At 40.9% G+C, this 27,190-nt stretch overlaps 1 protein-coding gene across 1 annotated transcript in view; it reads left to right on the forward strand.

The window, feature by feature from the left end:
- Positions 1-27,190, forward strand: part of CELF4 (CUGBP Elav-like family member 4) — a 710,588-nt gene that overhangs the window by 651,542 nt on the left and 31,856 nt on the right. Inside the window, exon 12 of the mRNA XM_054004192.1 lies at positions 19,668-19,834. Within this exon, the coding sequence (XP_053860167.1) occupies positions 19,668-19,795 (128 nt within the window). The 3' untranslated portion in view covers positions 19,796-19,834. The remainder of the gene's footprint in view (positions 1-19,667; positions 19,835-27,190) is intronic.

The raw sequence follows: 27,190 nt of genomic DNA on the forward strand, positions 1-27,190 counted from the left end.
TGGACAGGGGATCTCTCACAGCCATGTGCCCACCACTAGGATCTGTAATTTTGGATTCTCTGCCATCCTGCACCTCTTGCAGACCCTCCCTGGGAAGCGCAACAAAACTATTGCTTTTCTTTTCCTGTTACTTGCAGCTAATCTGGATTCTGTCTCTCAGGCAAACTTCCAGAGTTAAGATTCATTGGAGTTTTCATTTGATTTTAAAACCACTCTCAATCTCCACACTATGCTTTCTTTCCATGCTGCCTTCCCCTTTCCCCTCCTGAACAGCTCACTTCCCAAATCTCTTACCTCGTCCCTTGCTACCCATGGTGCATGTCAGAGAGTACTTCCAGCACACAGACAAGCAAAAGAAGGAATTAAAGATTGCTGGTGCATCTTGGTCACCTTATATCTGCTTCTGAGACACAAACACCCAGGTCCAGTCAGTTTGGGATCCCAGGTGTCAAGCCCCAGTTGTCTCTGGATTTCTCCTAGTTTTCCATAGTGAAGTGCCTGCATAGTTTCCACAGCTGAGTGCCTGCTGTGACTGCTGGTCTCAGACAAATATGTTGCCTATGCTTCCACATCCACCACCTCCAGAAGGACAGAAATCATAGAAGCACAAGTAGCTAACTATCACAGGTAGGTTACATTGCTTTTCAAAACTTCCCACCATCCTGAGCTGCAGATTTAAAGCGATGTAAAAATGTAAAAGTTATTAGAGGAAATCAGGCCTTTCAATTGTTTTGCTAAGTCTACTGAAGCTGGCATTTTTGTTGAGGAAATAAATTTAAATAAAAAATAAATTACTTTTTCCTAAAGGAAAATAAGGGATTTTATTAACTTTGAAAGTAAGAAAATTCCTTCTTTGCTGCTAAAACATTTCGGAAAACTCAACATGTAAGAACACAGCATTTGCATTCTATTTCACTTTTTTTTTTAGTACAGCTAGAGCTCTTCAACTGCTAGCCTGGGGGGACAATTCTGTCTGGCCCCAGAAAGATATTCCACTATTATATGACCTTTTAAAATATATCTGCTAAGCAGATCCCAAATAAATTGCTGTAACAGAGTTTAGCCCCAGGTTGTCGAGAAATTGTCAAGAAGTCCTGCTTTAGACAAACTTTAAAAATTCTATGGAGAAAAATGTCACCATGTTTTTTTCCATGGGAACAGAAAAAAAACTTTATTTGATGCCTTTGTCTCACTATTGAACAACCTGTAAACAGCTGGCACAAACTGAACAAGTCAGTAGAGCAGCATGTCAAAATAGAACTGTGGAGGCCCACAAGGATGATCAGGGGGTTGGGTCACCATTCCTATGAAGATGAGCTGAGAAAATTTGGATTGTTCAGCCTGGGGAAGGCTCCAGGGAAACCTGATAGCCCCTTCCAGTAGTTAAAGTGGATGGAAGAGAGCTGAGATGGACTTTTTATAAAACCATGTACCGATAGGACAAGGGGGAATGGCTTTAAAGTGAAAAAGGGGAGATATAGCTTAGCTATTAAGAACAAATTCCTGACTGTAAGCATGGTGAGGCCCTGGGACAGGCTGGCCAGAGAAGCTGTGGATGTCCCATCCTTGGAAGTGTCCAAGTCCAGGTTGGATGAAGCTGGGACCAACCTGGCCTGGTGGAAGGTGTCCCTGCACAGGGCAAGGGTGGTTGGAACTTGATGAACTCAAAGGTGCCTTCCAACCCAAACCATTCTATGATTTTTTTTCCTTATTAATTGCCTCTGAATTCTTGCCTGCATTTTGAACACAAATTTATCTCTTTCCACCACTATGGGCAGGATAATGTTGGGGCAGGTACAGGAGTGTTAGGAAGAAAATGAGATCAGAAACAAACCTTTCTCCTGGTTTCTGGAGTCCATGAGCCTGCAGAGAACCACTAGCACCTGCACATGCTAAAGAAACCATAGTGTGGTCAGCAAGCTTTGATGTTCCTAATTTAGAGGCCACTATCTCCTGGCTGACAAGGAGCAGTGAGGAATGCCAGCTACAGTAAACATCAATACCAGATATAAAATGTGAAAGTGTTCAGAGTATATCTGTTGCTTTCCCTAGCGGGACTGCCTGCCCTACTGTGTAAGGCAGCCTAAGAAACAACCCCTGACTTCTGACTGAAAAAAGTAATTTAGTCTGGGAGGATTCTTTGCCTATGACTTTTCTTCTGCCACACATATCCAGGCTAGATCCAAATCCTTCATTTTCTCTTGCAATTTTTCAAACCTCCGGCTTGTTTTTCTCCCGTCCCTATCCTGATGAAGCTGTAACAAGGCCAAATTCAGACCATCCTTGTCCTTCCCATTCACCAGCACCCTGTGTATCCCCATGACCTAAGCCTCCATCACCGACCATATCTGCATCCCCTTGGGTTTCTCCTCAGGCACTGTCCTGTCCCCATTCTTGTATTCAGACTTAGTGATTTCACCTTCACAGCTCTTCACTGTTCTGCCCTTCTCTCTCCTCTCTCACTAGTTCTTCACTCAATACCCAGCTGTAGCCTCTGCCCACACACTCCTTTTGCAGCCAGCATGTTTTCCCAACTGGGCCGTGCTGTCAATTCCCAGTGAATGGCAGGGCCACAGCAGGACTTGTCTCACTCAGAGAAAAATTACACTTAGTTGGACACTCCTTGAAGACAGTGACTCCCATTCTCAGAGTGGGCTTGAACACTCTAGGAAGACTTGCACAGAGGTAAAGTGTGCTGCAGCCTGAATGTCAACATCTGCAGGAGCCCAGAGTTTGTGTCTGCACAAGGCAGAATTTGCATTGGGTCTCTCACATTCCCACTACACGTGTGTGAGTTATTCTGTGTGTAGGTGTGCTAAATGTCAGAGGACGTGGATTACATCTTTGTGCTGGTCTCAGTGGTTCTGGTGATAATTTCCCTCTCAGCTATGTAGATAGTTTAAAGCTGAACAGTTTGTGTACAAGGCTAAAAGAGAGCTCCAGTAAAACAAGGCTATTAAGGCTGCTAAGGCAAGTAGGCAATGTGAGAAGGGCAACTTTTCACCCTGCCCACACATGTCTAACTCTACCTCTGTCATAGGGTGACGCTGCAACACAGCCCAGCAATACTCACTGTTGTCTCATAAGACACATTTAAAGAAAGCACTTGTAAACATAAAGTTAGTGAAATACAGAGACATATTCTAGAAATACAGAGACATATTCTAGAAAAATATTTTAACAGAAGAGAGTGATCAAGACAGGTTTGGGCAGTATTAATTAGGAAGATATGTCAGAAATTAGAAAAAAGAGAACATGGATGGAGAAGCAGAGGTCAAATGGTTATCCCAAAGTGTCAAATAAGATGTAGATAAATTAAAGCTGGAGGAATTGCTTTACTGGAACATTTGGTCCAGTCACCTCTTTCTGAGAGCAATAAGCACCTGGATCTGCCAACTTTTTGCACACCATTGAGCAGCAGACACTGTCAGGCCAATTCTGCTCCATATCCCTGCTTTGTCCCCTACATGTCTCCTTGGCATGTGCCTGTTCTTCGTATCCATTGCTGTAGCAGCTTCAGTTTCTCCCCATGGGACAGTGACTCCAGAAGGCTGTGAACAACCTGTCTTATTCCCAGAGAGACACTGTGGTTTCCCTCCACTCAGCTTAACATGCTCTGATACCACAGGTGTAAGCAACTACAAGTGGCATATGTTTTTCTTCTTTTCTGCACATTCCAGATGCACTTTCACATCGGCAAAATGTCCCAGCCCTTTTTGAAATGTCCCACATTAAACAAAACAAGGAGCATTCCAGCTTACAAACTGCAAAGGCTTCTTAGGACCATAGGTTTATATGTCCTAAAGGAAATATCTTGTTTGACTACTAGTACCACATGAACATTGATTGTTTCATTCCAGATTCCTGCAGGGAGTGCATTTGAAAGTTGCTAATGGACCACCGCATTTGGAAAAACATCCCATCTTATATGAAGATGCCAAAATAGAGAAAATAACATCACTTGATGAGGGTCATAATAGTTAATTAAGTTTGCTGTTAAATAATTCTATTCCCTACTAAACTCCTCCTAGCTTATGAAAAGAAACTGGGGAGACAAAGGAGAGAGATTAAAAGTGAGAAAAGCAGTGAGGAATGAGAACTGAACACAGGAGGGGGTGAAGCTCAGGAGAAGGGCTGAGGGATGGGTAGAGCTTGTATCCTGTTATTAAAAACATGCTGTGGCAGTTAAATGTTGCAGTGTGGTGGCAAAAAAGGTGGAGTGGGAGATGCAAGGCAGCAGGCAGGTTGTGATGATCTACAGAGTTTCAATCTGGAAGCTGAAATAGAAAGAAGGAAGATGTGTCAAGAGAATAGGACACTGGCAAAGCTGTGCAGGGCCCTGGGACAAGGGGCATTGCACATTAGGTCTAAAGTGCATTGGCAGCACTCCACAAGACATAGGAGTGGAACAAGGGACCCTGAGGTACATTAGGAAAATATTGTTCAGCACCTGCTGACAACGTGCCTCCAATATGCCCTGCCAAATATGGCAGTTTCTCATTTAATAATAATAAAAAAAAAGATTAAAAAAAAAAAGCAACAATTCTCCTTGGGTTCATCCAGGAAATGAGCAGGTGCAGAAATAAGGTGTTGTATGTTCATAGCCCATATGGGTGATCACAGGTCAACCTAGCTGATAGGATTGGACTCCCCTTCTTGGAAAAGTACACTGACTCCTTTGCACAGGTCTTTAGGATTCATGAATGTTATTTATCAGATAAAAGGTTTTTGGAGGTTCTGTTCTGATTCTTCTTTTGGTAAACAGGATATTCCCATCAAATAGATGCATTATTAGAAAGGGCTTGCGGCATGTAGCTCTGTTGTTGTTGTTGCTTTTATCAGTACTATGATTAAGTTTGATTTAATTTCTTCTTTTTACTATTAACCCAATTTCAAATTTCCTATTTCTCTACCTGATCCTTTCTCCCTGTAGCCCTTAGAATTGGGCTCTGTCCTTTATTTCACATGATCTAGTGACAATACATTTTGTTTCAGGTCTCTGGAAAATATTTTTTGTCATTCCCATATGGCTATAGCCTACAGATCAAAGCTCAAAGAGCAATGGAAGAAGCCACTCCCTTGAGACAAAACAGAAATTATTTTCCAGGCACATTAAGCATGTCTGACCCCTGATATGTTTCAGTTCAGATCAGCACTGGTTTATTGTGGTCCTCTCCACTCTGAAGGACCTGGCACAGCCAGAGAGCCAAGGAGGGACTCATAAGGTGTGTCTAGCTTAGCTGGAAACTAATCCAAGGGGAGGAGGACACCCCCAGAGGGATGCTTTGAGCTCTCAGAGAGAAGGGGAAAGACACATAGAAATTTAATACTTGCTAGCCTACTCCAAAGCAGCCAAGCTCTGAGATTTCAGGTCTGCAGAGTAAGGATGGAACTCTTCCAGCTGATAAGGAAAGAGTTGTGTGAGTAAGAAAGAGAAGGAGCTGTTCATCAAATTCACTGTACAGCACCTCCAGCCATTGCAGTTGGTTGGGGGAGGCTTTAGGGGGAGGAGGAGGAACGGAAGAAGTATTAGGGCTGTGAGCCACTATTCATTTACAAACTATAATTAATTTGATGTTTAGATTAATTTCTGATGCACTCTCAAAGGTGCACTGAAAGCATTTTTCCTTTATTATAATGTTGATTGCTTATTGGGGAGATAAATCTAACTGTCAGTTATGCACTGACTTACCAAAACTTTCAGACCAAGCAAGCATGTATGCATAAGGAACAGCTGTTTGCAGCTTTCCAGTTAAAGGGACAGCTCTGTCTTTTCCCAATTACTCATATTAAAGAAAACCTATATATTGTGCACCGGGACTTCTGCTTTCTTTTGTAGCTCAACAATTTATTAGACATGAATATGTTAGCAGAATCTATCTTCTATTTATCTGGGTGTCCAGGTGTCTGTCACTGTTCTATTCATCTCCCCCCACAAGTGATAAAGTCTACCCAGAATTTTTTTCTTTTAAGTTACGGGTATGTGTGTACATACCTACTCACATGCACACTTACACCATCATTTAAATGCTCTTCCTTCTGGGGTAATTAGATGGAGGAACTCATTACTGCACAGTCATTGTGGCTACTCCTTTAGCGACAATCAAAGGGAAATGGTCACACTGTCTGACTAATAGAAATAACCAGAGTTAAGAGTTAACGCCAGAAGAGGAGTTTTAGTGCTACTTTTATTCCAGTCAGAAGTTTCTGTTCAGAAGTCAGAATAATGACCCCTCCAATGGGCAAGCCCATTTCTGAACATAAAGTGATGGATTCGCAGAGTGCAGACTTAACACATCCTACTCTTGTGGGACTGCTGACCTGCTAGAGCCTTTTGTCAACCCATGGCATCTGGGTTTATTTTTTGTTCTCCCAAGATCTCTGATGCAAGGACAATTCAAGCTGTAGAATGGATGAGTCTCTATCAGTCCATGCAGACATCCATCCCCCCATATATCTATCTTCAGCTTCCTCATATCCACCCATTCTGTCTCATCCACAGCACAGGTCTGCTCTTCAATATCTTGAAGTCTGTTGCCTGGTTAGTTATTGAGCAGCTGTTCAATAGATCCTCACAGCTTCACGCTTGGCCCCAAGCCTTCCTTTTATACAATACTCAAACTTTGCCACGAATATGAATTTATTTTTATTTCCTCATCTGTTTTCGTAAGACCCTTCCCAGCAGAGCATTTGAGAGGTTCACAGAGCTAAGTAACAGCATTTTGCTGGTGCTCATGGTGTCCTCATTTCACCAAGGGGATGATGAGGCAGAGAAATATCCAAAACTATTTCTTGATCTTGGATTCCTAATCTGAGTTGCCACAAGCTTGATCAGTCTGTTTACCTGCATTGTCTAAGAATTTAGCATAATGCAGAGCATGCTATGTTTTTGTCTGCTTCAGATGCAGGTATAGGCAGCAGCTTTTCTGCCAGTGAAGTCTCAGGCCATGCACCAAAAGAAGAGGAAAACCCAGTAAATCTTCATCTTCACTGAAAACTAAAGAGGCTTCACACATCTGCAAAAAAACACTCTGCCACAATTTTACATATATTTTTAACATTTGTATGCCATTATCTCAGTTTGGGCCATGACAATTAAGCCACAGCTGGACCTTGCTTGGGTATGACTCAGCAACGACAAGGGACAGGAACATCCACTTTTGAGAGATAGGAGAGCTTAATGACATAGATTCAAGCTGTGGTGTACCCCGGCACTCAGAACCTGCTCTATTTTATTTAATAGTAAAAAAACAGCCAAGAGGTCTTACTAAAGGAATTCTGTGATATATTATATACTTAGCATAACTGGGATGTCATGGCAGAAATAGGGACAAATTCCACTTTTCCAAGGCAACATCTGGTTGTACAACTACAAAACCATCCTTTCCCTGCCTTATTTACTGTCTAAATTCCAACACTTATAATAACAACTCTGATACATTGCCATTTTCCTTGCCCTGTTATGTTATTCATTCTCGACAGTAATTAAAACAAGGATGCCATGAAAGAGAAAAATACAGAAATGTGTGGTTAGAAGCAATGCCTTTATGCATATACAAAGCAATACAGAATTAAAATTTTATAGGTAACATAATTTCTTGCATTTCTAAATTGAGTACTTCATTTTGCAACCTTATTGTTGTTTCAATTTATGGTTGCATGCGATATCTTCCCTTTTTAAGTAAGTAACCCTAAATCAAAAATCCCCAGATAAGATTAGCATCTTCAGATAGTATACATTGACATATTCAAAAGCTGTCATCAGGGTAACAACTTGCAGATCTCCATAAAAACAGGTCTATCATTCTTAACCATTTCTGGTTTCATCGGTATCAAATCACCAAAAACACTTTGGCATCAGCTCTGTTCTCCCCAGTGTTGATCTGTCATATCACACATGTATAAGTATTTGCATTATATATATATTATATAAGATATGCATAAATATTTACATTATACATGTACTACATATAAATTTATTCAATAACAAATACAAAGAACTTGCAGACACAATTGTTATTGAAAACGATGAAAATTATTGAACAATTGTTTGAATTTTAGCAACCTGCTGCAATGCTTGCTGGCCTTCAAGGTGAAGAGCTCTTCCCTGAATTCAGTCTGAACCTCTGCTGTTCCAATTTACGTCCCCTGTCTCTCATTCTCTCACCATGCACCTCTGTGAATCATATCTCAAATTGGAAGGGATCCATAAAATTCACAGTGTTCAACCTCCTGCTCCTCCCAGAACTACCAAAAATTAATTCATATGGTTAAAAGCATCATCCAGATGTTCTGTGAACTCCGACAGGAAACAGATTTTCTTCCCTTTGGACAACATGACCTAAAATTCTGATTGTGTTCCAATCATTTAAAGGTGAAATTAAATGATTCTTCTAAAGATAGGTCTCTACAGACCCTTTAAATCCTTCTCTAGAAAGGTCGTTAGAAATCATAAAGCCTTTAGCCAGGTCTTTGTGCATCTTCTGACATGGCTGAACAGGTTTCAGAAGGATTATTGTTTTGCTAGGTTTTTTTTAATTCTAATGAGAGAATTTTTGCTACTGGGTTTTTGAATTTGATGCAAAATACACTTTTTTTCAGGGGTGGTTCATATTTTGACCCCATCCCTTCAAATTAAGATTCCTCTACAAATGACTAACACATCATGCCTTTCTCAGGTCTTTAGCTTTTCTGTTAAAAGGCATTTTCAAAACCATGTTTTCAAGATATATTTCTACTCCTCTTATTTCAGTAATTAAAACATAATCTTGTTTTACAGTCTTCTACCCACGGGTGGATTCAAGAGCTCAGATGGGTCGCTGGGCAGAGGCCCCAGAGCCAGTACTAGATCAGGATTTAGTAAATCTGTGTTATGATTCAGGTCCCACGGACTGAATGTAACTATTCTGAGGAGCTGCAGACTGTTCTTCACTGAGATCGCCAAGATTCAGGCCATTGAAGGCCTGTAATGGTGAATATTCTGCTGGCAGATCCACAGGGATTTATCAGCATCTCTTCTATAATAAGACAGTTTTTCTTTCCCATTGTTGTTTTTGAAAAAAAGAAGCTAGACAGACATTTTCTTCTGCTTTGGGAGTGGCTGAAAACATGGAGGTTTTACAAGGACAGTGAAAGTACCACAAATGTAATAACTGTTTGAATCTGGAGATGTCATCTCCAGTTAAAATGTGTACAACTCTTTGTTCTCTACTCTTGGTGCCCAGCATAGGTCAGTGCCAGTTCACAACCTCCTGGTCTAGATATTGAGAGATTTTTTCTTCTCCTTTCCTTTCCCAATGACTCACTGCATATGAGGAGGTTTGTTTTCTCTTGAGTTCACTTTTAGTTTGGTTAGCTGTTTTTCACACACTCGCCTCCATAGAAAGTAAAATATTCCTTCAAAATCCATGGCCAAAAACTGTTCATCACCACTTCTGACTTCTGTACAAAAACTTCCAGACTGCTGCACAAGAGAAGCTTCAGGCCTTTCTGTCTCTGTTGGATTCCCCCAAACTACCTATAATGAGGTGTCAGGTGTTCAACAACCAGCAGGGAAGGTGTGGGTAGTTGTCCATCTAAATAACAGTCAGCAAGAGCAAGATGGGAAGATTCTGTGCATTGCTGCACCAAAAAGGGATGTATTTCAGAGGCTCCCTGGGACATGAGAGAACTGCTAAAAAATAGTGACTAGTACAGCTCAAAACTCACATTCCTCATAGGATTTCCTAGTTTGTTTGGATGTTTGGTTTTTGGATTCTTTTTCTTTATTAGTCCAGGAAGGACCTTACCTACTATGAAATATTTTCAAGAACAAGGTCACTTTTTATGATACTTGTCTCTTATGGATCAAGAAGGATGACGGGTGATTTCAGCAGTTGCCTTGTTCATACATGGCTTCCTTATCAAAAAGTCACAAATTAAGCACCAAGAGAGAATCAGGGAGCAAAGAAATTAGATTTAGATGAAAAATGCATTGTGACGTGGCTGGTGGGAGCTTCAATAATTATTTTCATCTGGTTTATATTGGAAACTTCAACAAAACAAATGTAGAAATAGCATTCATTTTGATTCCATAACAATCTCAGTGCATCCTTAACTGAGTATCAGCATCTGCTGAGAACTTGTGTAAAACCTACATTATACTCATCCTTTATTTCCAGTTTCACATTGGAGAGGAGCATATATCCTCAAAAGTTTGCCTGCTTTTTTCAGCCATGTGATTTCCCCCACAAACCTTATTCTGGCACATGATGACATCAGATGTTTTCAAGGAAGACTCAGAAAACAAGTCAAGAAGAATTCCATCCATTTCTGAGAGCATTTAGGAGACAGCTTCAGTCCTACTCATCGTTCAAAAAGAGGACAAACTATTTAGTCATCTATGGGTGATTCATCACTGGCTGTTTGATCTTGTGAGGAAGATCATCATCATCACCTGGGCTGGAACATTATGTTTCTTATAAGAATAACCACAGTGCTTTTTGTCCACAGCAGACATGTATGTTTACAGGTCCAGTATCTGATTCATGGGCTCTCCAAAAAATGGCTGAAGCTTCAATCCTTCACTTCTTCCATCAATTCATTGGATGGCTACAACTTCCACTTATAAGAATAGGTAGAACCACAGTCCATAGCATCAGACAAGTAACTGCTTATCCTTTAGAAAACCTCTGTTTACAGGAAAAAAAGAAGTTCTAATCTTTAATCTACTGTTATGATGAGAGATCTGTTGTGGTTTTCTATATGAAATTTTTACTCCCTTTTATCTTTTTAGAAAAAGTTAGTCCTGATCATGTGCCCAGATGTATATATGAGCCAAAACCTTGGATCACAGAATCATAGAATCATTTGGATTGGAAGGGACTTGAAAAATCATCTCATTCCAGTCCCTTGCCACAGGCAGGGACACTTTCCACTAGACCAGATTGCTCCCAGCCCCACCCAACCTGGCCTTGAACACTTCCAGGGATGTGGCATCCACAGCTTCTCTGGGCAATATGTGCCAGAATCTGATCCTCTCACAGAAAAGAATTTCTTTAATATATATAATCTAAATTTCCCCTCTTTGAGTTTGAACCCTCAGATCAGATCTGACCATGCAGTTGCTTAAATTGTCAAAATTCTAGTCTAATCTAGAGTCTTACCCTTGTGCTTTCAACATGAGTCATGACAACAATTTTCCTATGAAAAAGAATCAAACACCATACAGGTTATGAAAGAGAAGGCTCTTAGCTGGAGCAGTCCTTCTTGCTCTAATGGCCACATTCAGCGTCAGCATCTACAGCCCTCTGCTTCTTCTGCCTGGATATTTCTCTGTATGGAGATCATTCAACAGGCAACACACAAAAACAAGGACCAACTTCTCTACACCCTCCAGCTCACACTGTTGCAATGTGGAGAGGCAGTTTCATGCACAGGAAGACAGAAAGGCGACATAAGGAAGATACTTGTGTATTTCAAGCTACCTTCTGCACTGGGTGTTCTGACCTTTTGAGAAAGTTAATCATGCCATCTACTTTCACTCTTCATTTAATCTCCCCTTCCCATCTGTTCAGTTTCTCTCAGCTAGAAGCAAGATGAAGAACGAGTACCAGTCAGCCCTCTCAGTGGTCTGCAGCCCACACTTTGGGGCCATTTATTATAAAGCATTAACATCAATTGTCACCTCTATCATGACTGTTACCTCAATCCATCTCAGATTACTAATCAAGAACTGATTCTCTAAATACCTGAACTGCAAAATGAACAATAGACAGACAGACATGCAGTATCAGAAGAAACTGTTTTGATCCTTTGGACTGAAGTCTGAAATAACATATGCCAGGTGCCTCAGCTCATGTGACAGGTTAAAACCTTCTGCTTGAGTCATAGCATCCCTTTTAGAAAATCTCTTAATCAAGGTTTCATGTGATAGGTGCTCCACCCCTATTGCTAAACAAGATGTTTTCCAAAACAGTTCATTACCTTCACCATTTAAAATATGCAGACTTGGTGTCTTATTTCCATTTTAAATTTGACAAATGCCTGCTTCCAGCTAGAAGAATCAGCAAGCTCTTCTTTTTTCCCCCTATTCTAAAAGAACCCCATGTTTTAGTAGGTATTATTTATAGGCTATGAGCAGAAGTAAGTTTAACTTTCTCTTCAATAAACTGTGGCCACTCTCATTACTATTTCAGACCTATAATTACTCTTCTACTTCTGAATAAGTATTTAAACGTATTTGTTTTGTAGAGCAATCACTAGAACTAAATGCAGAATTCCAGTAAGGATCTTTCCTGAGCCATACTCAGAAATAGCCATACTTGCTATTTCTAGAGGATATTCAGCAAAGGTTAACCTCATCCCAAAACTGTACCAAAGTCTTGGGACTTTGAGAATTTCAACACAGTCCTGAAAGCTCATATATTTGGCTGTTACTATGACACCCATCTTCTTCTTAAGAGGCACTGTTTTCTAATGAGGATCTCCTTTTTATGAGTGACCCACTTGCTTTTTCCTGCAGATACTTAATTTTGCATTTGATTGGATTAAAATGAACACTCTTTAACTGCGTTCAGCCTACTCAGTGACCCAGGTCACTTACTTCTGTCATTATTTCACCATTTTTGTATGATTGGCCAATTTTACCAGTAATTACTCCAAATGTCTTCCAAGTAATGCTAAAGAAATTGAATAGCACAGAGATTTCAGCATACTGCTCAAGGAGCCTACTAGAATCTCTGCAATTCTGTTTGTTACAACTGACAGATTTTTTGGTGGTCTCATTTCTGGGCTGATTCCATTTTCTGTAAAGAAATGCTGTCTGAAATACTCTAGCAAAGTTTAAATACACTTTGTGATAACTTACTTTATTCACCGAACTTGCAATTTCATGCAATCAGTTTCATTTGATAGATGTTATCTTCCATGAAACCATGATGATTGGTACTAATTGTGTATCTTTAAATTCTTTGCCACATTATCTCATATCAAAATTTTCCTAATTTTTCTGACACTTATGAAAGTTTAACTAAGTTTATCAGGTCACCTAGTTTACACCCTTAAAAATTAATATTAGATTTTTTTCTTTTCCTGGAACATTTTGAAGGTTTTCTAATATTCCATAAATTTCTAAAATGAACATTAATGGTTCAGCAGATTTCTGAGCCAATTCCTTGAATATTCTGAGTTTCCAATTATCTCATCCTGCAGATGGGAAATATTTAATACTAGTTGTTTAGCACAGTCGTCTGTTACTGACTGTTCATACATTAAAAAAAATGAATGGATGGATGGGTGGGATGGATAGCTGGGTAGACAGATCACTCTTGGACATGATTAAACAGCAGTGGAAGGTTAAATAATCCAAAAAGTCATCCAACCCTATTAGACACTGGAAAACAGCTGAAGTGTTATGCCCTTGCTCTGCAGACACACTCCTTTATTGAGTATTCCAGTACCCATAAATCACCTTATAATACAATACCTTCCAATGCACACATACATTATAGAGCTACTTACATACAGATTGTATCCTGAAATTCTTTACAGCACTAAAAAATTGCGAGGCAGCAGCTAGTACACTGTGTAAAGAACACAGCAAGGTAAAGACCTTGCAAAGCAATTAAAGGAAAACCTCCATTCTCTGATAAGACTAATAAACACAGAGAAAAAGAAACTCAGGAGTTGTAGGAATTAAATAGACTAAAGTAGCAGGGAAGGTCTGAGGAGTAGATGGGCAGGTTCTCATGGAGGGAGAAGGACAGGAGCTACTGAACGCCACCCTTCCCACAGGAAGACTACTTTGATGTGAGCACCTTACTGCTGCCTTCACAGCAAAAAATGCCTCCCTGGATCTCACCTTTCACTGGTCTGTAACAAAAGCAAGGAACCCATGAGTTGAGGGAAGACTTATATTAATAACCAATTGTATCAATAACTAATTCCTTAATTACTGACTCAGATTCTTGGAAGAAGGACAGGAGAGCAAGGTCTCTGGTTTAATCAATTACCAGCACTTTCTGCAGGTCCCTCCATTTTAGTATTCTCAGACACATGGTGTGACTCTTGGGGCTGTCCTAGGTAAGGCCAGGACCTGCACTCAATGATCCTTGTGGGTCCCTTCCAGCTGAAGATATTCTATGATTCTGCAGTTCTAGTCTGGCCAATCTTCCTTCTTACGGCCCAGGGGGAAGCACTTTGGACACAAGGGAAGCAAGAAGCATGGACTTCTCCTTTGCTAGGCATTGACTTCTCCTAGGCCTTGTGCGTGACATTTCTTCTCTTTCTCTCCTACAGGCCGAGCAGCAGATCCTTGCTCTTCTATTACTCTCATTTCCCTCTAGTAAAATGAATATGGGTTGAATGTCAAAAGGAAAAAGTTCAGAGATGCTCTCCTTAGCTAGTGACTTTCATAACTGAAGGAACAAGAAGCACCAGGAAAGATCCTTCATGGCAGTCAGACAAATATTCTGATAGCTAGAACTAGTAAAAAAAAGTCTGGTCTAAAACAAGCTAATAAGCAGGAATTTCTACTTGCTTCTGCTGCAGTGTCTTGCAAAGTATATCTCTGAGATGGCAGCGAGTATTTGGAACATAGATAGAAATATTCTACTTCATTTTAATACAAGTTTAATATTCTTTTCTTTGAGGTCCCTCTTTTCCTTCCTATTGCCTGAAGGCAACCTAGTTATATGAGTGGATCTGCTGTAGGATCAGCTGTCCACAGTTCAGGAGTCTGGATGAAAAGTTTGCATCTGAAAGTCAAGATTGATTGACTGATTTAAGAGAAGTTCAGTGTAGTTACCATGCACTGGGCTCCATCCAGAGGAACACTCCTGCCCAAGAGAGACAAGGTGTTATTTCAACCTGGTAACAGATCATCAAGAGGCTGTTTTGCACATTAACCACTAATTCGCCTTGCTGGATGCAAAGCAAACCAGAAAACTCAGAAGGATCAATTAAGGATCCATGTGCTCATTCAGGACTGCTCTTAGTGCACAAACTAATTCATGGACACATAGAGAAAACATGGACTGTAAACAAAAAGTTTACAGTTACAAAACAGTCTTCATATCTGCTCTGACGTAGATTGTGAATTCCCTTTTTTATCATCCTGGCTGATTAAAAAAGAAAAACAGCCCTTAGGTGATATCTGTTACATAAAGCCATTGGTGATCATGCTGATCATGTAATGAGAAAGGCACAAAGCTCCCTCCCCATGTCACACCACAAGAACTTTCTCTGGAAGAAAGGGGGAGAAAATAAAGCAATTCCAAAATTGTACCCCAGTTTCTGCCTGTGATAGTTAACAGAGTTCTGTAGGAAAAGAGCAAGCCAAAAGAAGTAATGGGCTCCAACAACAGCTCCTTTCCTGAAAGATGCTGTGCAGAATCAGAAAGATTAGATGCCCTCTGTTGCTGTCCTAGCAGCTTTCTCCATTCACTGCCGCGTTTGATAAATCATTTATTAGAGCAGCGTTTTTACATAATTCCTTGGCGGGGGGGGGAAGGAAAAAAGAAAAAAACTACCAATATCCCCCCCATAAAGTAGATTTATCACAAAATGCTGTCCCCCTACCAACTGTCTTCAGACCAGAACATATATTCCTTTGATTATTAATTAACTGATGCACAGAAAGAGCTTCAAGCTTTTTAACCTCTCCCTTTCTCTTTCGTCCTTCAAGCATGTAGATGACAATGCAGAGGTGGTGTTCAAAACACAGATAGCAACTGTACTACTGCCATCATATTTTGAGCCCACGGGCTCAAATACTAAAGCCATTTGGGAATTGGGTATTTAAATTATTTCCCCAGTGCATACATTTTGTTCCTAGTCAGACATGTTCAAATCTGTCACAGTACCATGACACAGGTGAGGAGAAACAAAGATTGTTGACTGCCAATACTGCATGTAACAGCAACAAAAAATGTCAAATCTGCCAGTATGTATTTGACCTGAGAAGAGAAAGGAATATGCTGTTGTTAGCCCAACATGCCTGTCTCTCTGCCTATCCTTTATCCACTGTAAAGTCTCAAATCTCAGGATAAGCCATAGCTTTCCTTTTCTTTGGAGTTCATCCAAACACCTTCCACAATACGAAACAGAGCTATACATAAATAATAGGAAAGGGGGAGACTTGGATGCAGCAGCAACTTCTGAGCATATCAAGGCCCCTGAAAACTAAAACAGTGAAATGAAGCTAGAGTAATTAGCTATTCTGTCCCTAGAATATGATCACAAAGAAAATACACAGTTATTGGCATTTGCCTGTCTCTTTCTCCAGCTTTCAAATCCCAGTTCCTCTAGCCTCAGCATCGAGCCAGAGGAGATTTTTATATTGCATCAGTGAATACCAGAACAACTAAGGAGAAAAAAATCTGGTCCAAATCTATAGGTAACTAATACCAGAATCAGAGTACAGCTCCCAGCTTCATTATCTGGTCTAAATGAAATATAGTGAGCAAATGCACTTCTGATCTCTCTTATTAGTCCAATTTGTTAAAATGCTGTATTTATTTACAGCTTTGCACAGAATGAGGAAGTGGGCTTAGAATTCCATCTCAAAAGCAAAGTGATGATAAAAACTGGTATAGCTTCATGAACTTATCTCACAGCAAGGTTCTTGCAGAGGTACAACTATATTAGCACCCCAGCAAGGGCTTATCATCCCTCGAAAGTCTAGTCTTCACAAAAGAAATAATGATCTTCTGTCATAGTGGGCAGCATTTCTGGAGGGTTCAGCAATTAACACTCCCTGGGTGGGAGTGACCCACCCAAGTGTTTAGACAGTTAACTTTTTACCTTGAGATGTCACTCCGAACTGTGGGACCAGGTAGATCCCACAGCAGAGGTTCCTTGATTTAAGCTGGGTGCCTGCTTTCACTGCAGCCAGCACTGCTCCCCAACCAGTGATTCATTTGAACACACCTGATAAAAGAGAGAAATCCTGCCCTACCCTCCACTGACTGCATTGGCAGGACCTACACCGATTACTGTAGGGTCCTAAAGTGACTTGTTCACAAATGGATGGATGTGCAGGCACAATCTAGATGTGCACATGTAGGCAGTAGGAAGGACATCCCAAAGGACCTGTTGCAAGAGTAGAAATCAATGTTCCCAGGCAAGGTATGTTCTCTGAAGGAATGAGCTAAGCAGCCATCCAGCTGCAACCAACTCAACTTTGATATTGGATCGCTGTGTGTATATCAGCAAAGTAAACTTACCTGGCACTTCTCCCTAGCACGGGGGACAGCTGGCACAAAATGGCTTACACCCAAATTATTAAATTCTCTCAATATCCAGAACATCGTGGACACATCCAAGTTAACCACTGAACACAGCCTGTCTTCTGTGCTAAAACTCACACTTTGTCCAGGAGTTCTTTGATGTTAAACATTAGTCAAAAAAACCTCAGCACTACAGATTATTAGGTTCCAGTTTCTCTGAACTTCCCTGGAACAGCTTTAGTCTACTGTTTTAGATGCAACTGATGTGTGTTGGCCAAGAATATCAGCAAACCAGATGTGATTTTTAAAAAGAAATGGGTTTCACTACATCCTATATTCAAGGATATGAAGTATATAGACAACATATTTAAGGTTGAAGCTCAAGTAAGGCATCCCCAAGGGAGTTTCCAGAAGTATTTATGTCTGAATGTACTTGAGTGAAACCAGGAAGTGTTTAGTTTATCCCATTGCTGAGAATGAATCATAGGACTTTGTTGATAGATTATTCAAGTAGTCAAATGCAATCTGGTAACATCACCAGGCACTTACTGCCTAAAAAGTGAGGGAAAGAGCAGATCCATTGCTATTGAATAAAACCACAGCTCATTACTCACTATAGCCCTTCAGTTTTCTTTGATGATTGCTGTGGGGCGTGAGAATACTTTTGTTCATCTTCAGAGCTCTAATGTTGGTAGCTCCTCATCCAGGGGGTTGGCAGGAAACTGTGCGGACAGCCAGTTTACTTGGAGCCTTGGCTTCAAGAGGGGAGGACAAAGCAGGTTCCCTACTTATTCCATGGGCATCCCTTTTAAAACTCTGTGTGCCATACTCAGCAAACCTGTTGTCTCAGTTTGAGAGACTAAGACCTCAGTCTTTCATGACCTGTCATGAAGTTACATTATTAGCCAAGGTCAGGGAGCACAGCTTAATTCAGGGGTGAGAAGGTGCCTTTGCATGCACAGCTCTGTGTCTTTTTCAGATGCAAGACACCCTGTGGCACCTGTGAGACTCACTTCTGAGGAGGAACTAGACCAGGGTGGAGGAAGGGCTGCAGAATGAATCCACAGCACAGCCCAAGGCTGTAAGCCAGGCCTGGTGCTGCTGTCAGGAGCAGGTGTATACCTGGCAGCAAAAGCTCAGCATTAGCTTTTTGAGGGGCTTGCAAAAACCATCTCTTCATTTCAAACTTTCTGTTGAGCAACACCAGGCTCCTTGGATTGATTTGTGCTGCCAGAGCCTTGCAGGGGTAGATGAACAGATGGCTTTGTCTGGAGAGCAGGCTGGTCCAGGCTAGTCTCACCCAAGGTTTGTGCTCAGAAATGTTGTCAGCACACAGGGACATTTCTGGCAAAAGTAGCAGAAGCAATGCTTGTACAATGTGACGGCCCCCTGCCTCACTAATATGTCAGACCCATGGTCACTCCAGCCATAAACAGCATGGGAAAATGAGGCCTTTTTTTTTTTTTTTTTTTTTTTTTTTTGATCTAACATAAGAAAAAAAATAAAAATAAAAATAAATTTTAAAAACAAAACCAAAAATAAACAGGAAAAAAGGTAAAGCTACAGCAAGAGCTCTCCCCTGAGCTGAATGCATTAGATGCATTGCATCCTGTGTGGTTGACCTATATTATTTCCTCAGACTGTTAGAGAGCAAAGGAAGAAAAAGAATGTCTTAGGTGACACATAGATACAATATTCAGTCACTATAGTTGTTTCTAGTGCTGGATGTGCTCCACAGTTGACTGGGAGATTTGCTGGCAGAATTTGAAATTCCATAGGAAAACCATGCTAGGAAAGCACCAGTGTTCATCTCTCAACTGCAGAGTAACATGGAGTTTGCAGAAATTGCCAGTGATTAAAGCTCTTCATATTGCTTGGCTGGCCAACAGTCAAACCATTCATGCTGATTAATATGATAATGAAGAATTTATTAAATTCACATTGTACTTATATTGCCATAATAAGGAAGTAGCAGTAGGTGTGTAGGTGTGTCAGGTTCCCCTCATCATTAGTATTGGAAGGCAAAGGAAAGGTTATGATGGCAAGTTAAGGAAGGTTTAGAGGTTTACCCAAGTCACAGTGGAGGGAGATAGAGGAAGACAGAGTGCCTTGAGACCATGCATTACATCTGCTGACTCCCAGCTCAAAGGTGACCCAAATCTTGTGGCACCAACATTTGGATCCCTGTGCTCCACATAGTCTAGTGTTCAGACTGGCACTCAGACCAGGCACTGTGTCCTGGGACACTGATCTGTAACAACCCCTCCTATCCTTTGTCCCACATTGGCAACCATCCTCTCCTCACTCTCCTGCCCACCTGCCCACCCTCCTTCCTGCTCACTTCCCTCCTCTCAGCGCCCTCACCCCCTTCCCCATGTTCATTCTCAGTGGTCGTTGCATGTACGTGCCTTGGCACCCTTCGGCTCATTAAGTCCCCTTCCTTGCCTCATGTTTTGACAGGTTTTGTGAGTTTTGACAATCCTGCCAGTGCCCAAGCTGCTATCCAGGCCATGAATGGATTCCAGATTGGCATGAAGAGGCTGAAGGTGCAGCTGAAGAGGCCAAAGGATGCTAATCGTCCCTACTGAAGGGTTGTGGGAACCACTGGATACAAAGCACTAGCACAGGTAACTGCATGGGGAAGGGGGTGTCAGCTACACCTGTAGCATCTCTCTGTGTTGTAGACCCTCAAGGAGATTCAGCTCTGTGACTCTCTATCTTCTGCCTTTTGACTCTGGCTAGAGCCACTCGGCTCAGACACGCACCCATGCATAAAGTAGGAACTGTTTGTGTGTGTGTCTCTTTAGAAAAAGAGGTGGAAGGATGCTCACCAGGGGATAAGACAACTTCCTCATCCCAGGGGCATCCTGCATCTCTAGAAAGTGTTTCTGGTCACTAGAGGAGAGTCAGCAGCTGTCCTGATTCCCCCTGCTCAGTGAAAGAGAGCATTTCTGGTGCTTGAAGACAATCTGCAGTTAAGAGGTGGGACTGGGCTGCAGTTTAATCCCGGTGACTAGACTGGGACAGTGTCTGTCTCAATAGCTCTGTGTTGCAAACGTTTCAAAGCATTCTTCATTCTTCATGTGGTAGAGTCTGTATCCAATTCCATCTCAGCATAATAACTTAATGTAAATATGTCTCCCTGACAACAAAATAACCCCTGATTTATTTCTTCACAAACCCAAGAAATTAACAGAATGATCCATGTTCACTTCTTGGCCAGTTGTTTTAAACTCCTGTGTGTAGATAAAACCCAACCAAAGCCAAGGAAGCTTAGCTGGAGTAAGGACCCGGGGTCTCGTTTCTACACTCATGTGCTGTGTATTGCTGGAAAGAAGCCAGCTGGAGGTTTCAAGGGAGCTTCTAATACATGTAACAACACCAAAAATACCAGAAGCCCCAGCTTGTTTCATTGGAATCCCAACATATTGCCAACAACAAAAATGAAGATGTTTCCAAAAATGGAAATATTTTCCACCACTGGCTGGCTCTTTCATTAGGTAATTCTTTGAGAAACAGAAATATAAACCCTTATGTGTTTGTTTACAGAGACAGGAAGTCTCCCTATTGTTAAAACTGTTCCACACCAGAGATTCCCCAATAAATTAAGCACCTAAGAAGGCCCTAAGCAATTTGTACTCCTGAATTAGCGATAAAGAAATTGGTTAGGTGACCTTTCTATGTCATTTTAGCTGTAATGTCTAAGATGCTGTGATTTTTATTCAGGCCTCTTTTGATTCATCTAAGGCAGGAAATCTCTATCTTCAACTTTCCCAAAGAAAAACAGAGTGTTTTAATTTTTCTCTGGGATCCCAAATATCTTTGAAAAATATAATTTTCCAGTCTTCAGAGCAGTATCCTTTCCAGTGAGAATTCAGGAATGGGATCAAAATGTCTTTGAAAGAGGTGCTGCACTGAAGACAGCATAAAGGAGATTAAGAAACCTTCCCAATAAACATATTAGGTGCATGTGCAGGAAACAGCCTCCATAGTTTAGAATCTCCTTTATATGTGACTACATGAAGATAACCGTCAATGCATTTTCCCCCTTCAAAAACCTCTTTTCTTTTCCTTGCTTATGAAAAGGCCTCTTGGAAGCTTGAAACCAAAACATGTTGCCATACCCAAATGCTTTTTGCTTCATCACACTGGCTTTTTTTCTGCAGGCTTTGCTGGTGGAGAGCGGGGTGGTGCATGCGTGCAATTGTGTTAAAGCAGGGGCTGCCTTTGTCAGGGAGGCTTTCTGTGACACCTGCAAAGGGATCAAGGGACACAAAGGTCTCCCTCAGTAGGCACCAGGCTTTATGTCTCAGCATAGTTGTGCTGGTTGAGGATATGCTTGTTTCTCATGGTGGTGTCAGAAGATGTGGGGCTGTGGATATCTGTGCTGTTCAAAATTCGCCAGTATGAGTCTACAGTGGTTTTTATCATCATGGTTCACCATGAAGTGCTCTGAGGTCTCAGCTTGTTTCCTACAAAAGGTTGCTCACTAGTAGGACAAAGATTTGTTGCTTGGGTATTTTTTTTCCCAAAAAAAAATGTAATTTAAATTATGTAAAAAGGAATCAGCATGTAAAATGGTTATAGAATTCCATGTGTCTCTCTTAGTGCATTTTTTTTCCTTTCCTTTGCTTCTACTAAGTAGAACAGTCTTGAAGAGTTGCCTCTAGATAGGAAGTCCTTTAGCCTTCCTGGCTTTTACTTCAGCTTTAGTACTCTGCTGTCCAGAAAAATCATTCTGTTTTTACCATCAGATCACTTCCACCCTTCTCTCCTTGTTTAGAGACTTGTTTAGAGACCCTATCAAAATGTATCCCAGAGGCCCTTGTTCTCTTGCACACTTACACCTCGTTGAGCCTGTTGCAGGAGCTGTACCCAACTTTTAGCAGAAAGGAATTCTCCAGGAAAAAAAGTTTTATATGTGTGTTTTTCCACCTGACAGAAGGAATTGCCCGAGTGTATGTGGTCCCAGGAGGACACTGCAGGAACATTCTCCAGGGGAAGATCTGGGTTAGCACAGGGAGAACCATGCTGCAATAGACTGGAGAGGACAGTTGGTGACAGCCAGGATACCCAGAAGGTCACTTGGGCTTAAACCCAGGTCTTTCTTCAGCTCATCTGCCTTCCAGTGCTTGGGAACATTGATACCAGCAGCCTAGAAGCAGGCAGGATTCTCAGTCAGGAAGGCCACAGGTCAGCTTTCCCACCAGGGCTGAGCAACAGTGATCAGCAGAGGGCTAAGCCCTCAGGAATAAGCCAGACTCAGAGATAGTTCAGCTGGTCTTGGCTAAGTACAATATTAATGTACCTGCACTGCTGGCTTGATTTGCAACTTCCTTTAAGTGATAGAAAGATAATAACTCCACTGTGTTTTTTATCTATCTTTACTTTGGATGCAGCTCTTCAGGGTCTTTAATTCCAATTTGAAGCATGTGTATAACCATATTGACACCAGAGTAATTACTCATATGCTTCAAGAGGATGCTCAAGAAACTTTTTAATTGGGATTTTTCCAAGGAAGGGCTTTTTTTCTATTGAATTGCTTTCAAAAAATAGGAAGTTGCCAACGACAACAAAAACAACAAAAAAAAATCAGCACCTAGTTTGATATAATCCACCAGAGTGGTTTTTTCCTAACTGAGAAAGAAAGGACCTCACTAAATTTTAATTCTGGAGGCACTTTAAAAAAAAAAAAAAAACTTATAAATCTCCCTTTGGGACACAAGCAGTCTAGGCCACAGTGATTTGAAGTCCTTTGTTTTCTTTGCAAATGCCCTAAATTTGCTGTCAAACACTGAAAGGGTTTCTGTGATGCAGCAGATAAGCGCAAAGCTGCAGCAAGCAAAGCCCTGAAGAATTTAGATGGCAAAATGGCTGCCCCTGTCCTCTTTTTTCTTTATAATTGAAGAGGTGGCTGTAGGGAAAAAAAAAAAAAAAAAAAGAGAGAGAGAGGGGAGAAATGATGAGCTGGGAGAAAGCAAAAGAGAGGAGGATCATTTGAGATAACTCTGCCAAAATCAGTATATTCTATTGCCAATTCCACTTCAGGACTAGGAAGCAAGGACTCGGAGACACTCCATGTGTCTTTCAGACAGTAAATGCACAAATAATTAAGAAAAAAACAACCTGAAACCCACATCTCCTGTAGGTGGCCATTGCCAGGAGCCCTTCCATGCCCTGTGCTAAGAGAAGTTGCAGGTGCAGCCCGCAGAGCCTGGGGCTGTGTGTGAGCCCTGAGCCCACTGCCAGGACAGGCAGGCACGGTAGGACAGCACTGCCTAGAAAACTGCACAGCTCACAGCCCTTCCAGAGCTCGGGGCAGAGCGCAGAGCAGCCCAGGAGCATCCAGCTGATAGATCAATAAAAGACACAGCACACAACAGCCCTGAAAATCCTGTCCATTCCCCTTCTGTGGCTTCATTGCAGTGGCTGGTCACTGGCAAAGTGATGTTTTCCACCTCAGACAGACACTCTGCTGCTGAAGTTTTATTTAAAGCTAAAGATGCAGGGACATTTGGGTGAGATTAACCCAGAGCACTGGCATGAAACTGAGTGAGACAAAGTGAGTGTGAGCAAGAGAAATTGTGAGAGGCAAAAGTGAAACAGAAAAGTGAAACAGAAAAAAAAAAAAGGAAATAAGATCAACAGCAATATTTTTTTAGCTGTGCTCCAGAGTAGCAACAAAACATTAAATGGATGCACTGCCCAGGCAACCTGCTTCTACGAAACACCAGGGGAAATAACATAGGCCAAAGCTCAGATACAAAAATAAAAAAAGATTTTCAGGTCCTCCTTCACTGCTTTTTGAACATGGACTGATGTCTCGTTTATTGTAAAATGTGTGAAATACATGTTTTTGCAGCTGTCTGGAATAGGTGGTATTTTTACTCTGAAAATGTCTTTTTGTTTGTTTGCTTTTTTTTTTTTTTTAATTGGAGTGTATATTTTACAAACTGGAAAATTTTTCATTTTTCTCTTTTTGTTCCCTAATAAAGAAAAAAATAAAAGCAACCCAAACTCCATTTTAAAGTAAGATAATACTATCAGCCAAACATAAAACAAAAAAGCAAAATTCCAAATTGCCATAAACAAAAATATGTGAGTGGAAAAACCTCTGTCTTCTCTTGTCATTTCAGATGGCTTCAATGCAAAGTCTAGTGAAAGTGTATTTTTTACTGAAATTTTTGTTTCTTATGCCTCCCAGATAGCTTTCTATTACCTCTAGTGAGAGGCTATTCTGTAGCTGCATTGATCTCACTGTTTTCTATTAGGCTATTCATCTTGAGATTCATTCCAAATATCCTTTCTCAAGATAAAACCCCATTTCTTGTAGTTATGTCTCCTACAATCATGCTAACCAGCTCCTCTTCCACCTGCACAGATTATTGTTGTTTCCCTCTTTTAGTCATTACTTAGATCATTTAGGACTTGCTTACATTATGGAAATTTTAGTATAATTGCATCAAAACAGTACCCCAGCACAAGCTTTAATATGAGTGAATAAAGACAGAAAAAAAATAAGCACAGCTTAATTTTGGAAAGTCTGTTCAGGTACTGGAAAAACATCACGTCAGCCAATATTTTTTTCTGTTCTTTGGATTACTTTTATTTTTCATTTCCACTGACACCTGTGATTAAATTAAGCATCACTCACTGTGTTTGCAACCTAAACTTTGTGCTGTTGTGCTTGTACTGAGAGAATGGAAGTGAATTTTAGTGGGGGAGGCTAAAACAGGACTTCTGAAGGTGTTTGCAAGACTGACAAGGAAATCCTTTATTTTTCTGTCTGATCATTTTTAACCTGTCTGTCCATTTAAATTACTGATAACTTTATTATGGCAAAATTCTCATGTCTGTTCTACAAACCACAGTTTCAATACCAGAGCATGCAAAATCCCATTTGCTAATTATTTTATTCTAAGATTGGCGCACAATACAATGCACTGATGGAAAACGACAATAATTAATTACTGCATTTACTCCAAAATTACAATTAGTAATTACTGCTCTGAGACTGAATTCCATTCAGCAATATTTGGAACTTGTTCTTCCTCAAAGCAGGGCAGCTTTTCAGGAGTATTGCTGTGTTTGCATCTAAATAAGTCCATGTAGGTCACTAACGGATCTGCACTATTTGTCATGGGAGTGATAGAGCAGCACAAGGCAATACCACAACACTTTCCCTCAGTTTGGAGCAGGAATTCTTCATTAAAAGCCAAGCCCCCCCCCACCTTTTTTTTTTATATTAGGTAATGTTAGTACTTCAGAATTTAATAATAGATATTAAAGCAGCCTACCACTTCTCATCTCGCTGTGATACTCTTGGCCCTGGTGCTCTGCAGTAAACTTCTGGAGAACTGTGAGACCTTTTGCCAAAGACTCAGCCAACAAAAAGCCTTCTGAGTTTTTTTCCTCATATATACAATACTATGAAAAGACCAGGAGCTTGTTATGATGGTACCCTCTTCAAAGGCTTCCAGCAGCAAAACTCCCAAAGCTCCAGGGTTGACTGGCGGGTGGTAATTTCATATTCAGCCACTTGACCAAGATTAGTGTGGGAGATCATATGGACAATGTCACACAGATTACCTGAGTAAGTCAGATTTTAGAGCCTTTATGGGCTCAGTGTAAGCTTCAATTGCACCAGTGAATGGGCAGCTGCAGAAAGCTGAAAACAGCAGCCTTGAAGGAACATTTCTACCTGGTTCATTCAGCACACGGATCTGCTGGGCCAGTGCATGAGAGACTGCAACTTGAAGAAAAAATGGAAAATATAAGAAAAGGAAAGAGTAGGCATTTGAAACAGCAGTGATTTGAAATGAGAGCCAAAGAGATGGAAAAACACAGGAGACAACCATAGCCAAATTTTTTGTTCAAGCAGCAGCAGCAAACACTGACAGAACGAATCCTCTGCTAAATAAAATATGTACAAAACAAATGAGAGAAGGCAAAGACCCACAATGAAAGAGGATTGTGAAAATACACAATGAGTCCTAGAAAACAAGCACAGTCATTTTTCTACAGGACCTTCCAATAAGTTACAAGTCAGCAAAATCCACTGATACTGGGACACTAGAGGGACCAGTACTCACTAGTAAGCAAATGTGAAACGGGCACGTTATCAATTTACAAATGCTGCTCAGGGAGAGAGCAAAGAAAGGTGTAGAACTTCAGAGGTGTTCTTCTCAGATGACCCCATATTTGAAGGCAGATAGAGCTGTCTTTGGTGTGTTCAGTTAATACAAACATCAGCACCATTAACATGTTTTTTGGTCAGGTAAAGACAATATGAACAGTAGGCAGGGCACAGCCCTCTACGTCTAAGAAGAAGATTAAAACCTTCTTCCAGGGAAACTGGAAATTCACAATGAAATCAGAGTTATGAGTTAGCCCCAACACGTACACAGGACTCAGGTCACTTGTACAGCATTGATCAGTAAGCTGAAAATGATCTGATCTTTTTGTCACTGACCTTTGAGAGCTACTGCAGAACCATGAATTGAAGCTCTGTGGGATAGTGTTTGGCACTTGCACTGTAGAGATAAAGAAAAGGGAGGCTAAAAAACTCCATGAAATTTACTCTGCAGGGGAAAACTGCTACAGGAGTTGGCAAGAATCTTAATAAGGGGTTGCAGAGCACTCCATCAATGTGAGCACCTTAAATTGATGTCCTTATGGTTTGGAAGGCATATACAATCAGCTGCACTAGAACACTGTTTCTCGTTCCCACGGTTATATCCAGTGATATATCAAATGCAATAATTGCATATTTGAATAATTCATAAGTACGGTAACTTTGGCCAGATACAAATGGATATCAAAACTCTGGTCTCTGAGGTGTTTGATTCAGCTGTAGCCGAGGAATGGAGGTTTACGGTACAAACCTTGCTTCTCAGGTGTCTTTCATCCGGCCCTGTGACTGCAGTTAGGAAAAAAAAAAAAAAAAGAGAGAGTTTTTATTTCAAATGGTTCATTTTTCCACT

The sequence above is a fragment of the Vidua macroura genome, chromosome Z, assembly GCF_024509145.1.
Source record: "Vidua macroura isolate BioBank_ID:100142 chromosome Z, ASM2450914v1, whole genome shotgun sequence".
Taxonomy (NCBI): domain Eukaryota; kingdom Metazoa; phylum Chordata; class Aves; order Passeriformes; family Viduidae; genus Vidua; species Vidua macroura.